Raw genomic sequence first — 17,029 nt, 5'->3', positions numbered from 1 at the left:
GATCTGTTGGTTTAAAACGTATGTGGATAAATATCCTGCTCCAGGATCGCAAATTTTCTTTATTGATTGCTGGTTTCGACTGAATGACGAGCCATCTTTGTATCAATCAAAACTGGATATTTGATTCGTGATTATGGTTGTTAATTTACGTATCCACCTACGATTTTTCATTTTAAGGGGACTTAGCTACACAAATACGATTATGTGTACTGATCGTCACACACTGAACAACATTTTAGGCTGATCTGACTATGTCTCGTCAGTGAACTGAAATCGGTAATCAAGTAGCCAACTGTCATTCAGTCAAGATGGTATAATCAGCGATGAAACAAAGCAGTAGGCTTTGCCAGAAATATCGACCCGTAGACAATGTGTCTAATAGTGTATTTTAAATACGACAGTATGCCATCTTAGGCACTGTATAACTCTTAAAACACTTGATAATGGCACTTTGAATCCGAAATCATGATTGTCTAAGTGTAAATGCAACACTGCAAATAAACAACAGTCTAATGGCGGTACTGGCATTAAAGTAATTTTAAACTTACTATAAGATATTTAATTAAAGATTATGATTAACGTTCTCCACCCACACATCACGTAAAGCAACGTAACTTTTACGATCATCTGGCCTCCAATGAATACTCTTACCTTCTCTTCATCCCTATTAAGTCTTCGATGTATGAGGTAAACGGAGTTGGTGAAACAGAACAATTCTGTGTAACTCCTCTTCCGATTTGAAACCAGCCATAACATTTCTTAGCATCAGATTTGCTAACTTCGATTGTTAAAAATGGCAGTGGTATGCACTAGATAATGGAACTGAAAAGCTGATATCCCCCAAAAGATGTGAACATTGGTGTACAAAATTTAAAAAAAGAATTGTACCATACATAAACATGACCAAGGAGAACTTTGAAATATTTACTATGTAATTTGAAATTTTTAAACGCAGAATGATACTATGAAATGAACATTAGCATCGCTATGGTATCAAATTTAGTGCAGAAAAATATTATGCTTGCTTTAAGATTAACTCATTTTTCTAATAAATGTGTTGTTCAGTTACACTACCTCTGTAGAATCCGCCTAAGTATCATGTCACACTTCTGTCAACAGATAACGTATTTTTTGGTTATCACGACTGGCATCAGTTCCTAATTGGTTGCATGCTCTCCAGATTATAGACGTTTCTAGTGGTTCAACTTTTTTACGAATCTGATTCATGTGGCTGAGATTACAGGCCTTAGTGATCGAAAACACTTGAACTGTTGATTACGTATACAATTTATCTCCTAAGTGGCGTAGTTAAAAACACAGGTGAATACATATATATATAGTTCGAAAACGTCCCACTGCATGTTTACTGTGTAAGTCAAATAACGGCGGGAGACATGTCTGTTAGCTGGAGAGTTTTGGCTGTAAGCTCTATCTGTATTCTCTTGTTAACGAGTGTGTGCGTTAGAGAAAGTGGATTGTAATATATATATATATATATCTCTCTCTCTCTCTCTCTCTGTCTCTGTCTCTCTTTCCTGTCTAGTGTGTGTATGAGTGAGACAATTATATACTTATTATGGACAGTTCTAGATTAGTATAATTCTCGCTAGTGGCGCAAAAGGGAAAGAAAGGAACACGGCACTGTACTTCTTAACAACACAGGCACTGCAATATCCTATTTATGAGCCGATACAAGGCAGTGACTTTCGAAAAAAATTTCGCATCCCCCCCTACCGGCCACGGACGGGAATTACATACTGCGTACGAGTTCAGGATGTGACGCTTCAACGATGACACATGGACGTTTTGGTTTGGCCGTGAGTCGGGCACGTACGGCAAAAGCGGTTAAGGTGGCCGACGGCGTAAATCAGAAAATCCTGGTTCGAGTCGCAGTACTGCACAAATTTTCATTGTCGCCATTCCATTATACAGCTGGTGGTTGTCCGTAGGCGCTGCGAATACGTTTCACGTCTTTCATGGGCGCTGTAGGCGACGCAGTAGCTGTTCCTTCGGACGTGCATGCACGTCCTAAGGAACATTGATTGCATCGTACTTCTTAACAACACAGACGCTGCAGTATGGTGCAAAAGTAGACGCCTAATACCGCAGCCAGTCCGATGTAGCACTGACGAGTATGGAATGCAGCATACAGTTTTCCCGGATTTCATAGAAAAGACACGGAAGAGGAGTTACTACTTTAAATATTGCGCACAAATGTGTTAAGTACGAATGGTCTTTTCTGCATTCTAAACTCACTCTAGGAAGACATAAAAGCTTTTTTCCAAATATAAGACAGTGTTACTAACTATAGGTTCACTACGTACATCTTAATGGAAAACTCTTTGCTGGTCTTTCTGTAGTTAAACAGACAACCTGAGGTGATAGAAGTCACGGGATACCGTGTCGGACCTGCTTTTGCCGGGCAGCAACTAGAAGTGACAGCGACTCCGTAAGTCACTGGGAGTCCGCTGCAGAAATATTGAGCCATGCTGACACTACAGACGTCCTTAATTGTTGAAGTGTAGCCGGTGTAGGATTTCGTGCTCGAGCTGACCTGTTGACTGTGTCCCATAAACCAGTCGCGAACAACTGTGGCCGGTTAAAATGCGCCTTGTTATCCATAAAAATTCAGTCGTTATTTGGAAACATTAAATCCATGAATGGCGGCAAATGGTCTCGAAAGAGCCAAACATAATCATTTCCAGCCAATGATCGGTTTAGTTGGTCCAGAGGAGCCAGTCCATTCCACGTAAACACGGCCCACTTCTTTATGGAGCCACCACCAGCTTACACAGTACCCTGTTGACAACTTGGGTCCATGACTTCGTGGAGCCTGTTCCATACTCGAACCCTACCACCATCATTCGGCACTCATGTTCCCAGACAACGGTTTTCCAGTAGTGTTGGGTAACTAGTCATGGAGAGGCGCTGCAGGCGATGTCGTACTGTCAGCAGAGGCACTCGTGTCGGTCTTCTTCTGCCATACCGCATGTAGCCCATTAGCAACAAGTTTCGCTGCACTGTCCTAACAGATGCCTTGGTCGTACGCACTACATTGATTTCAGCTGTTATTTCAAGCAGTGTAGCTTGTCTTTCAGCACTGATAATTCTACGCAAAAGCGGCTGCTCTCGGTCGCGAAGTGAAGACCATCAGCCACTGTGGTGATCGTGGTGAGAGGTATTGCCTGGCATTTGGTATGCGGCACTCTCTTCACACTGTGGATCCCGGAATATAGAATTCCGTAACAATTTCCCAAATGGAATGCCCTAGGCGTCTAGCTCCAACTGCCATTCCGATTTCGAAGCTGGTAATTCCCGCCGAGCGGTTATAGTCACGTCGGACACCTTTCCACACGAAGCTCAGCCAATGCACTGCCTTTTTATACCTTGTTTACGCGATACTACAGCCATCTGAACATGTACATATTTCTATCTCATGACTTCTGTCACCTAAGCGCATATAAAGGAGCAAAAAATCGCTTGCACGTTAAGTTTAGATAGTTTTCTTTTCCTCCATTACCGCGAAAGACACGTACTACTTGGAATATTTTGTATAAGAGACATATTGGCGCACGCATATTTCTTTCGCGTAAAGGTCGGTGGAAGAAAACTTGTATTATATACCTGAAAACGCGTCTATGTCTAATTGGTTAATGCCTCAATGACTACACGAAATGAAATGCTTCATGTTTCCTGAAACCGCTTTTTGTTTTATCCTTCTTTATATCATTGTAATTGTATTACCGTTCTGTAACAGCCAATGATGGTACACGATTCAGAGTCAGATACCTGAACCATCTCGCTTTCTGTCCGGCCACCTCGCTTATGAGCCATAGTCCCTTTGTCAACAGGCTATTCGTGATGGTATCACTGTTGTTGCGTAAGCAGAGAATTTGGCGGCGCCGGAGGCTGAGGCACGGTGTGACGTTCCTTGGGACACTGCGCAACCACAGATAAAACGACGTGATATTGGAGAATCCAATACGCTTGTGCGAACTTGACATTTGTGTATAACAACACCAGTTCACGATGCTGAATTTGTAAATGCATCATGGCACAAACCTTTTTTTTAAAAAAAACTCTTTGCAGTTGAACCATACTTTTGCATTATCCAGGTAGGTCGACATACTTCAGCACCAATTTCGGAAGCCTTAAGTACAAAGAAAATGTGCGGCCGTCAAGGCGAAACTCCGTGATGACTAGCGGCTCTACCAATTAGCGATTTCTAGGGAATATATCTATCGCAACCGATCGAATGTAATGTTACCTGAGGATCAGTGTTTTCCACGGCGAAATATGGATCAGTACGGGTGTAGTCGCGGACGGTGCCTGTCATGACCTCAAATATATTTATGACTCACATTTCGGTGGCCTTGTTTGTGTAGCTGTGTGAGGTTGGGTGTGTTCACATGCAATTGGGATGCTTCGCAGGATATACGGCATAAGTGAAGCTGTTAATTGTACCAGTGTTATCGGTAATATTATGCTCCCATCAGTACGAAAATTACACTGCTCGACAAAAATGTGAAGCACCCAGATGGGGAGGAGGAAATGAGCTGAACCTTCACTGGTTGAAATGATATATTACGTTTTTTTGTTGATTACAAAATCGAGACAAATTTACAAGCCGCAGTATGAGGAAAGTTACCAGTAAGAGGAAGGACCACCCCTCGACTCGATGCATCGACTGATACGGTTGGGAAGGCTCTCATATCCAAGTTGGTTCCAAAAATTAGCTATCGGGGATGTACCTGGCGACCGCGCCGGCGACGAAAGTACCTTAGCGTCACGCAGACGGTTCATTAGAAACACATACCAAATGTGGATGAGCTTTGTTCTGTTGAAATGGGGCACCTTGACACTGTCGTATGAGAGAACACCTGAGGGAGCAGGACGTCCACGGCGTACTTTTGCGCCGTCAGAACGCCATCAATTACTATCAACTGCGTCCTGATGCGACCCCCCCCCCCCTTCTCCCAATCCCAGAATGTCGTCAGGAGTAACACCGCCGTGCCGCTCCAATTCAATGGAAGAGATTGATCTCTCCCCAGGTACCGCCCAACTCTCGGTGATGGTCATCGGGTTAGTGTGAAACCGCAATTCATTGCTGAACAAAGTACGATGGCATTCATCAACAGTCCGTGCTTCCCCATCACGACACCACTCCACACGCAGCCGTTTCTGTTGTGTGGTTAACGCCAGCCTAAGCATCCCTTTATCTGGCTGCTTCTGTTCTGAGACCAGTAGTGCGGGCTGACACAGAATGTTGAAGGGAGTCCATCCCTTGTCCTCGTATGACATATGCAGATGTGAAGAAGGGAGGACAGGATGTGCTTGGTGCTCAATACAGCGACTTTTCTTTGTAGTGGTCATACAGGAACGACTAGTAACTTGACGACGATCGTCCTTGCCCTCATGTTTCCATGCGTTCGAAGATCGGGCCACTGTCACGTCCAAATGGCCCAAAAATCTGGATATTGCACGATTAGACTAGCAGGCTAAATGGAGGCCCTCAATGGGCCCCTTTCAAAACACTTGTCAGGTGGTGCTAAGGCTGTCTCTCACGTGAGTATGCAGCATCTTCGCGTCCTTGACGGTGATCTCATCCGCCGCTCTTCACTTTCCTTATACTCCTACACCCTAACAGGCCTCGTAACACTATGACACACCAACAACAGAATGTACTCTGATACCGTTATACCTATGACAGATAATTGCAACTCTAGTCATTTACGTGTGTACAAAATTAGAATGACGTAGGACCATGTCTTCCAGATGCTTCACTTCACTGTCGAGCAGTGTATATCCTAAGCACGATATCTCCAATAGACATGTCCCTTAAGATTATAGGAGTGGTTTGCAGAACTGCATGGGATACGTTTTCACGACTGGCTTCCAGTACCAGGCCTCAGCCCACTGACAACGGATGGGCTGAGCTGGACAATGCGGGGAAACTAATCTGACCCACACCCTCAGGATCTCACGATGAAATGAGGAATGTCGCCTTTCGCACGACAGAGGAGATGTAGGAAAATCATAGATTTATTACTTACGTCATAGATGTTCTTGCCCGCTTGATGCTAATGATCTTTGAAGCTAAACGTCTTTATAAGGGATATTAGGTGGTAAAGGAGCAACATGTTTTGATGGCCGAAAATATTTTATTAAGACTCCTGAATCTTTCGTACTGTTACTTTCTTGTTTTCTATGGATCAAATAAACCCAATAAGAAGAGATATATTGTTGGAAGATATTCTTCATCCGAATTCTCTTGTTGAGTAGTTGCCTATCAGTCTGTCGAGTACGCTAGCAAACTACGAAGACACCATAGTGTTGCAATATTCAGATATTTTGCACTGTTCTTGCCCCGTTGATTCAATTTCATGGTCTGAAATGCCTTTGCCTAGTGTGAAGTTCTATGAATGACACAGAAGCAGATTTTCTTGTGCGTCTTTAGAGTATTAATACTGTGTGTGAATAACGTGCTTTTTCCTCAATTACACTCACAATTAAAAGTGTCCTTTACTTTTATTAGCAGTACTGTTAATTCCGTACATTTAAATTTTATTGGCGGCTACTTTTTGTGCTGTCACGTGTACGCCATATTAGAGCAGTGATTAAGTGACATATAGAACGTGTCGTCTTGCACGGTTTCAATAACTCTTTGAAAGTATGTGTGGCTACCCAAATTCTTGTAACGCTGTTCTCCCTAAAGCAATAGCCCAAGAGAATCCAGGACTCCACAATATCGGAGACTGCGTATGTGAGGCATGATTTTTTTTCCAGATGTTTCTATAAGTCGCTCCATTCAATGTGTTCATGAACCAGTAACGTGTTATATTTCCTAAAAGGTGGGACAGAAACTGATCGTTTCCTCTTTTAAACATATCGCAATTTTTTCCGTGTCAGCTTTGTCACAGTTCCATTTGACTATCTGACGCAGAGGAAGGAAGTGAATATGGCGTCAGGTTGGTGAGGATGTTTATAGATGCGACCCCATGGGTTCTGTCAAATTTCCCATTTACAAACCAGAGCAAAAAAAAAGATGGAAAACAAAAAGAAATATCAGCAGATGAATTAATTCGATAAGCTTAAGGTATCATCGGCAACGGCCTTGCCGCAGTGGATACACGGGTTCTCGTGAGATAACCGAAGTTCAGCGCTATTGAGCGTGGCCGGCACTTCGATGGATGACCATCCAGCCGCCATGCCCTGTTGCCATTTTTCGGGGTGCACTCAGCCTTGTGATGCCAATTGAGGAGCTACTCGACCGAATAGTAGCGGCGTCGGTCACGAATACCATCATAACGACCGGGAGAGCGGTGTGCTGACCCCACGCCCCTCCTAACCGCATCCTTCTCTGAGGATGACACGGCGGTCGACTGGTCTCGGTAGGCCACTCGTGCCTGAAGACGGAGTGCTTAAGGTATCATCACGAGGGAAGATCGTTCATGAAACTGACACTGCAGCATTGCAGTCCTCAGTCGACCCCGCGCTGTCCATGAACTTCAAAATGCTACAATTTAAGGAGAACTGATTTGTGGAATTTCATTCCATACATCATTTTGACATGCCTCATTGCAGTGGTATAAAAGTAACAAAGTTAAAGCCACCATGAGGCTTTATTAACAAGCAGGCGTAGCAGGAGTGGTGCGTACACTACAAACGGTACAGTTGTATGTTGTCGCGCCATAGTTTCATGTTTGAGTAGGGCAGCGACACCCTTCTTATCCACCTGGTATTCTCGAATTATGGTTCAATCTGATGACTCTGAGCCAGTATTTAAACTCCATGTCTTCAGCTTACAACCTTGATGGATACACAATCTGTAAGCAGGAAGTAAAGTTTTCTCTTGTATATCACCAATCGTGCATTCTATTGGAGGGTTCAGGACCCATTTCTGAAGTTAAAAATATGTTGGATTCTATTACTAACAACTGTGTTGCATTAGTGTTAAAGGAATCCAGCTGCAGACTCCTACTCTTGTAAGGAGAGAGCTGATTGGGATGTGGATCTAGTTAAGCTCGAGAGCGCGAAGAAAATGTGATTGACGATAATACGTTTATTAATCAGCAATACAGGATAGCCTTCCAAAGCGCCACACGATATCTGGGCCGATAAAGCAGCGGCCTCATCAGCAGAGGACGGCCAGTATGCGCTCAACAGTGCTGCGAAACATCAGGTGGCGCCGGTTACGTCACAAGGCGGCCGTCGACCCATGAACGCCGGCAGCCTCCAGCTTTACGTATCGATCTCCAAGGAGTCTCCTTGATGTCGAAAATACCCTCTCAGTGTCACACACCTAGGCCTACCTGGAGTACTCGCTGACTCGCAGGGGTCGGCACTCAGTCTGATTTTCGAAGTCAGGAGCCCGGAGCATCGGTGTCGGCCCCAGGAACAGGATGAACAGCAGCAGTGGCCCTCCTTCTCGAAGGTGGATGACAGACAACACCCGGTCCTGGAGGTCAAGCTTCCAGCCGGTCTGCAGGCTGATGGCGGCCACTGCGACCCATCAGCATTGCCTCAGAGGTTGGCATGCACTGCAGAGTCCTTCCAGCTAGTCTTGTGGCTCCATGAGCGATCAAAGACAGCTAGGTATGCCGAGGATCGACGTCAATAGCCTACCCACTAACTGGATAGCTGCAACTGACACAAGGGCTGAGGCTTCACACTGGGCATTCAGCAATGTGCACTCAGCCTTCAGTCATTTGTCAAAGACTGATTGGGTATTTATGTTGGTGTTTCTGGTGTTTCTCATGTGCTCTACACCGATAGGGATGGCAATGACTTTGTGGGTCCTGGTTTTTCCTCAGTGTTAGAACTCCCAGTGACTTCAAACTTTCGCAACTTCACCTGTCAGGGGCTCTTTTCGCTGCTTTTCCACTAGTATGACGGTATCTCCCGGCTTCCATGACATCATTATTCTTCACTTTCAAACTTGGGCTCTAGGTCGTTCCCCGATGCTGCAATAGCTTCCGCGTCTGACACAACTCGCTTAACATTTCCCCCTTGCTGCCAGACTACTGGTTATTGACACACGAGCTTGGCCTTCTGGGAGCTGCCAAGGTATAAATTGAACGAATGTTTAGTATCCACTGGGGATGCTATCCTAGAGGGGCAAGAGTATCCATGTGACCAAGAGCAGACTGGTGTATTAGCAGTGAAACAAGATTACATTTTCTGTAACGAAGTCTTTCGTTGCTCTGAACCAGTATATTGTCCGTAATGTGCTACAAACATTGTCTATAAACTACGGTTGGTTATGCTATACATTTCCTGTCAGACTGCAAAATGTTGGTTCAAATGGTTCAAATGAGTACTATGGGACTTAACATCTGACGTCATCAGTCCCGTAGAACTTAGAACTACTGAAACCTAACTAACCTAAGGACACCACACACATTCATGCCCGAGTCAGGATTCGAACCTGCGACCGTAGCGTTACCGCGGTTCCAGACTGAAGCACCTAGAACCGCTTGGCCACACCGGCCGGCCAAAATGTTGGCTTTAGACAATCGGGAACTATGTAAATTCGTTATATACTACTTTTTCACTGATACCTAGTAATCTGTCGACTTGGTGGTGTCCTCTCACACATTTAATCAAGGGAACTGCCTCATAGTGTCCCACGGAAAGGTGCCACTGTACGTACGAACACAATCCACTATACAGTAGCTAAACTATCTAGTAATGAGACTACGTCAATAAAGCCGAGTTTCTAAGTCATTTTTCCTGTGTGATATTCTGTATGTAACGTCTGTGGTGAAACGTAGTCATCACAATGAATACAAAGGACTATTATAAGTACTGAAACACCGACACACAGCCGCTGTGCGTCAGTGTTTCAGTACTTATAATACTCCTTTGTATTCAATGAGATGACTACATATGATATTTATATACTTCCTTGTTTGTTTGTATATGGACCATTCTGGCAACAGTATAAGACACATCAATACCTATATATGTGTGTGTGTACGTACGAAAAAACACACGCTGGAGTGATGTAGAAGCTAAGTTTCTTCCATCCCATTATTTACCTTACATTGCATGCGGCGAATAACACAAGCTGGTAAAACTTGACAAACGAATGTGCGATAGGCCAGTAGTACTGCTGTTTAATTAAAATAACCGCTGAGACGAGATTAAGCACTAGACACCGTCGAGCCACGTATGACTACATTTGAAATACCAGCACATGGTTCAAAAAGCTCTAAGCACTATGGGACTTAACATCTGAGGTCATCAGTCCCTAGGCTTAGAACTACTGAAACCTAATTAACATAAGAACATCACACACATCCATGCCCGAGGCAGGATTCGAACCTGCGACCGTAGCAGCAGCGCGGTTCCGGACTGAAATGCCTAGAAATGCTCGGCCGAAATATCAGCATAGTATCGAGCTGTACAAATCAAATTTCCGAAGCCACGAATAGGTTCTTACAGTCTATCGAATAATACTTCTAAATTTGCAGCCAAATATAAACTTCACATAGCCTCTCATGCACGGAATGTTAGACTGCCACCTGCGTTCTCATTCACAGTACCGTTTGACCCAATTTTTTTTCTAAATGATAATGAATGTGAAAGTATTTGAGTGACCATATGCAGCCCAAAATTTATCACTTTACAAGTCCTAAAGTAGCACGCTATCAGCATCTCAGCACACACGTTACCTCCAAGGCCGATCCACACAGCATGATTGTCCAACACATAATGACATAGTGCTATTATTTTAAGGCCTTTTTAGGCTTCCCGTTTGCCCAACGAAATTCACAACGATCATAAAATACAGAAGTGGACCACTGTTTAAGAAACCCTGTAATTTAAAAATACCACACATGTGTTAAATGAAATGTATTCCTCTCCTTAATGCACAGTTAAATAAAATTTGAAATTCGTGTTTTTTTTACGATAAATGATCAAGAAATTGTATTGAAACTTGCTAAAAAATATAGGTAGCCTGTTAAGTAGAAGATTCTCTACGCATTAGTTTCAATGGCAGAATCAAATACTGCATTTTAATGACTGCTTCCAAGTGACGAGAGTCTTCAATAAAAGGCAGATTTAATGGTTAATTAAATAAAATAGAAATTATCTAATAATCTATATGACGTATGAGCACATAGGGGAAGGCACAAGGAAAGTCAAGATGGGTTCATGTTCTATCTAAGTGTGGATAATTCGATGACTTGACTCATTTATATAACTAGACAAATATAAAACACGTAATAACTCGAAACTTCCTGGTGGATTAAAACTGTGTGCCGGACCGAGACTCGAACTCGGGACCTTTGACTTTCGCGGGCAAGTGCTCTACCAACTGAGCTACCCGAGCAGGACTCACGCCCCGACCTCACAGCTTTACTTCTGCCAGTATCTCGTCTCCTACCTTTCAAATTTGACAGAAGCTCTCCTGCGAACCTTGCAGAACTTGCACTGCTGAAAGAAAGGATATTGCGGAGATATGGCTTAGCCACAGCCATGGGGATGTTTCCAGAATGAGATTTTCACTATGAAGCGGAGCATGCGCAGATATGAAACGTTCTGGCAGATTAAAACTCTGTGCCGGACCGAGACTCGAACTCGGGACTTTCGCATTTAGCGGGCAAGTGCTCTACCAGCTGAGCTACCCAAGCACGACTCACGCCCCGTCCTCACAGCTTTACTTCTGCCAGTACCTCGTCTCCTACCTTCCGAACTTTACAGAAGCTCTCCTGCAAACCCTGCAGAACTAGCACTCGTGAAAGAAAGGATATTTCATAGAAGCGCACACTCCGCTGCAGATAAATCTCATTCTGGACGTAATAACTCCGTAAATGAAATATGTAAATATCTGTAGCCTTTAGTGAAGACAGCTATTGTCGTACTCTGTCTTTTCCCACTACACTTATCAGTTCCTATTCACTTCGAAAGTTTTTTACAAAAATATACACTTGCTGTCACGATATAACTTCGATAATTTTATTGATGTATGGTATGTAGACGTCTAATACGCACATCAATCTGTGATCACTATGACATGATTTGTTTTGTTATACGTCAAGACTGAATAGTTGTTTACTTTTAAAATGTATCTGTGTAGCCCCAGTTTGCCATATTTCCATTTCCGCCTTCCTTAGAGTCGACTCCTTCATCAACTTTTCGTCCAAATGGCAAACCATCTCTCCCCATCTCCAGAGGCCTGGGAAAAGCAACAAGCATAAGACGTAGAGATAGACAGAGATTACAATATGTAGAGCAGATTATTAAGGACGTTGGATGTGAGGTCTGCCCAGAGATGAGACGCACGCACAAAGAGAAAAACGGCAGGAAGACTACTGACTTCAGGAAGTTCATCATGTCTCCTGTTCTACTTGCTGACTATGTGTTTCTTTGTAATTCCACACATTATTTTTTTGTTCTACAAATAATTTTCCGTTCATTCCTTGATTTTTGGAGATCAAAGTATAATTATTTACTTTTGTCAGCTTAACGGTAAAACAGTATTATTATTCGGTGTTCTGGCAGCTCTTCCTTGTCCTTTTGCTGTTCTCTTCATTTACACACGGTTTCCACTTCCTTTAATTTTATCTAGCATCTTGTACTAGCTCCGTCCTTCCTTCGTTCTCCTCCCTCATACCAATCCTTCCGACACTTTAATCATCAACCAGACCTTCCGCAACATGCGACCAGGCCACGTCCTCTATCTTCTACTTCTAACTTCCGATAGCATATTTCGCTCCGTTGTTCTTTCAAGTACTCTCTGTTTGTCGGTCCTGTACCCATCGAATAATTTCCATCCTCCTCTACACTCACATCTCAAATTCTCCCAATAGCCCTTAGTTCTTACTATTCTGTGTCCGTGTTTCAATTCCATAGAGTGCCGTGCGCCAGATAAAACACTTCCAAAGCTTTCTCCTGAGCTCGCTATCCAGCTTTCCGCATAATAGTTTCTTCCTTCTATTTAAAGGTACTGTAGCTGCGACACTTCGAGCTTTGAGCTTCCAGTGGAACCTTAGATCTGCTGCAATGATTCCTAGTTAATTGGGTAATTTTAATTTGCCTTACAATAGTATTAGCTATTAAGCTTCCTGTACCAGTCACCATGCACTTTGGTTTTTCCGGAATTTCTTGCTGCACCTTAAGGGATTCATTATTCTCAACAGCTGTTGGCGCTGGCGGCACTTCCAGAGCTCGCCTGCTGCCAACTGGCTGCACCGAGAGTCATCTGCGGGACCGAGGGCCGCCTGCCCGACCCCACGGACTGCGGCTACTACGTGGACTGCACAGAGAACAGCGACGGCAGCTACACGCAGACCGTCAGCCCGTGCCCCGACGGCACCTACTACGATTCCTGCCAGGGCGACTGCAGCAAAACTCAGCAACCATCCGTCTGTTCCTTTGCCTGTGGCAATGATGGTATTGCCGGATTTCCACCTGAAAATCCGTCTGTGTACTTTGTGTGTAACACCACTGGTGGTGTAGCGACCTTAACTGTTGCTAAGTGTAGCAATGGTACTGCAATCGGTGCTGACCATATTAACTGTACCGGTATTGCCCCAGACTGTCCAGCCAATAATGCGTCACCTGCGCCCTCCACATGCAGCGGTACTTACTATTACGGAAATGAGAATAACTGTTCCGTTTACTACTACTGCAGCGGCCCAGGTGCGTCACCAGAAGCGACATACTGCAACGCTGACGAATACTTCATCAGTTACAACCACAGCTGCACTAAGTTTCAGTGCACGTCTCAGGGCTTTTTTGCAGATCCAGCCGATTGTGCCTCTTTCTATTACTGCGTTGGCGATGCTTCGGAAGCGACGCAGCTTACGTGTGCGAGTGGTACTCACTTCGACGGCTCGGTTGGAGGGTGCGTGCAGGGAGAGTGCACAACAGTCTGCCCTGGAAGCAGCTCGCACTTCACGTGCCCGTCCGGCGGCTTTTTCGCAGATCCGTTGAACTGCGACTGGTACTACTACTGCGACAGCACGCTGCAAGCATCGCACAACAAGTGTCCAGACGGAAGCCACTTCGATAGCACCGTGGGTAGCTGCTTGATGGGCGAGTGTTCTAGCAGGCTGGTCGGGATGGCCCAGGAAGCTGGCATGGGACCTCTGCCCTCTACTTCTAGTCTTTCATTACGACGCGAGGAAAACCACATTCGACTCTCTAGTTCTCGCAAGGAGACACGGCAGACTCCAAGTCCATAGTCATTAAATTGTCCCTCCAGGATAGTTCTTATTTTTAGTGACAGCTATTTCTGTCAAAATTAGTGTGACAATGTGTCAGCTGTTCCATTGCGAAGTGTTTGTCGTCTGTATATCAGTGGAAAAACTAGATCACCTCCTGCACTATTTCTCAAGCCTGGATTCTTCGGGTCCCATTTACAAGCTTACATAAGTTCAAATTAGTTACGTTTAACTTACCTTTGCCAGAACTCTTTTACCTCCACATATTCATTAATTTCCATAGTAGTAGCTCAGTAATATCTAGTGATAAAGTTGTTCACATCCCCACTTTGTCCGCCGTTTGTGTACTGACGGCTTTAGTTACAAAGCCCACAGCGCGCAGTTTGTTTTCTTAATCTTCTGCTTTTCTGTCAACCAGTACAAACAAATTTATATCACGCTCGTTACCTGTCAAAACTGTACTGAAATATGACACTTGTAGTCAGTATCAGATAACAGACTTAGATGGGTTAGCTATATAAATTTATTTAAAATAGTTTTTCTTTCCACAAAAAATATGTAGTTTGAACCATACCTGGATACATGGTCATACCCTTTAAGAAACCTGTTCCCAAACAATTAATATCATTCAACAATATGCTGAGATTAGCAACAAGTGTTAGTTATTATTATGAGACAAATGGTATATTTGCAAGTACACTTTTACTTGAATTGGCACATTTTAAAAATGCTTGTTGATGGTTGCCGATGTTGACTGGAGCGCGTTTTACACCGCAGGTATACCCGATCATTGGCTGATGTGTGTGCAAAGACAGAAATCCATAACGGACTAGGCACTAGAAGCCATGACTCTACCTGGTGATTATTTCCCATGTACAGTCACTGGGTGACCAACCAGCAGACACTGATACACCTTACATCAAGTCTCCCAGCAAAGTCTCCTACATTATAAGTATTACTCTCTCTTCACATTCACTAAAATTTGCTGTATACTTGTCACTGCATCTGATAGGCCAGGTCTACCGGTCTGAATCATTTGTTAACAAATTTCGTTGATGTTGTCCAATGAGCTCTTTTCTAACTCTAAAACCACTAAGTTTCCAAATATTTTCGTTTTTAAAAGAATTCCTTTCCTGAATACTGTTTAGTTTACCGATAACGATCGATTCCAGCAAACTTTTTGTTCCATTGATTCATAAATATTTGAAGATCACTACATTGGCTCATCAGTCGTGCAAACACCGTTCTGATTTACAGAAGAAACATGCAAGAAGTCTCTACTTGGCGATACATTTGAGAAAGTGCACCATAATGTCATTTTTTTAGTTTGTCTTGAGATCCACTCATACAGTTTCATGCATGATCTAAATAATATTTTCATTCATTTTATGCCAAATAAAATAACAAAATACAAATTGAAAACTCTTGCTTTTTATTTACATTTTATTATTAATACTTGTTGAAATCTTATGAATTTTTCTTTTATCTCTGACTAGCGGATATCTGGAATGGATTGGAATGTCACTCGAAGGAAGAAAGTGTTTATGTTCAACTTCTGTTTATTGAAGTGCTTTTGGATACACAATTTTTTTTTTTGTTTTTCCGTATGGTGCGTATGGTGTATTATTGAATCAACAAAATTTATCGATTGTTTCCCAATAAATAAATTTGAGAAAACTTGTGATCTGCATTGGACAGTTGTAGTAGTGATCTTGCACCATGATTAATTTGCCTTGGCGCTTTGAATATCGCAATTCTCGTATACCATATTTGTTGGGTCGGCCGATGTAATATGCAAACGTCTTCTTTGAAGTTTCGGAGGTAGAAGACGAGGTACTGGCAGACGTAAAGCTGTGAGAAACGGACCTAAGTGGTGCTTGAGTAGCTGAGACGGTAGGGCGCTTCCCCGCAGAAGGCAAAGGTCCCGAGTTCCAATCTCGCTGCAGCAGATAGTTCTAATCTGCCAGGAAATTTCAGACAGCGCACACTCCTCTGCAGAGTGAAAATCTCATTCTGTATACTTGTTTATGTTTACCAAGAAATACCTTGATTGGCTTTTTCACCTGATAGGAACGTTGTTAATGGTTCCGATGGCGAATGTAACACAGGAAATTTCAATTTTTCACCCACGCAGAGCATTGCTAGTGTTTCATTATTAAATTTTAGGGCACTGGAGTACAGTTATAGTTTATCTCTTTTCCCAATCACCACACTTGGATGAAGACTCTATTATCTTAATCAGCATCATAATGGAACGCACAAAGGTGTAAATCACCGTGCAGTATCCATCTGAACCCAGCAGAGCGTAACCCTACTTGAACGGTTTCCAGTTTTGCTTCCCATTGCTCGTCTGTTTCTGAAGGTCGTGATGCTATTTCGATTCCTGCTTGATCGAACAACCGCTTGTCGTTTAAGTGACATCACTGTTTTGATAGCGAAAGTAATGCTTTGTGCGACTGTTATATGTACATACTCACACTCCGGAAACACACGAAGTACCGATAAGCAGTATCAAATACACACATTTGTTGAAACGACTTGCGCACCACCTATTGTAAAATGAATGTACTACTTCATAAAACCATCGCGGCAGGCGCTTAACTCTCCGAAGTTTCATTCTTCTAACGACTTGTGCACCACCTGTTGCAAAATGGTTATACTAACTCAGAGTTCTTCGTGGTCACGTGGACGACAATTCACCAAAGTTTCATCGCAGTGGGATGAATGGTACAGAAATACGTATGGGACAAACAACAAAATACACTTATTATTTATTTTCAATTATAGCTTTAACCTAGTCATCAACATATGTTCAGTTCTATTTTATTCTTCGTGTTCCACAGATTGCATCAACG

The 17,029-nt window shown here is 43.3% G+C and overlaps 1 protein-coding gene across 1 annotated transcript; it reads left to right on the top strand.

The window, feature by feature from the left end:
- The first annotated feature begins 1,380 nt into the window (after positions 1–1,380).
- On the top strand, positions 1,381–15,578 carry LOC126175242 (uncharacterized). The gene is made up of 2 exons (XM_049921883.1): positions 1,381–1,421; positions 13,149–15,578. Exons 1-2 carry the CDS (start codon positions 1,395–1,397, stop codon positions 14,193–14,195), a joined length of 1,074 nt encoding a protein of 357 aa, XP_049777840.1. The 5' UTR covers positions 1,381–1,394; the 3' UTR covers positions 14,196–15,578.
- Positions 15,579–17,029: the final 1,451 nt, after the last annotated feature.

The sequence above is a fragment of the Schistocerca cancellata genome, chromosome 3 (genome assembly GCF_023864275.1).
Source record: "Schistocerca cancellata isolate TAMUIC-IGC-003103 chromosome 3, iqSchCanc2.1, whole genome shotgun sequence".
NCBI classification, from domain to species: Eukaryota; Metazoa; Arthropoda; class Insecta; order Orthoptera; family Acrididae; genus Schistocerca; species Schistocerca cancellata.
This window is presented reverse-complemented; position numbering and strand designations above follow the sequence as displayed.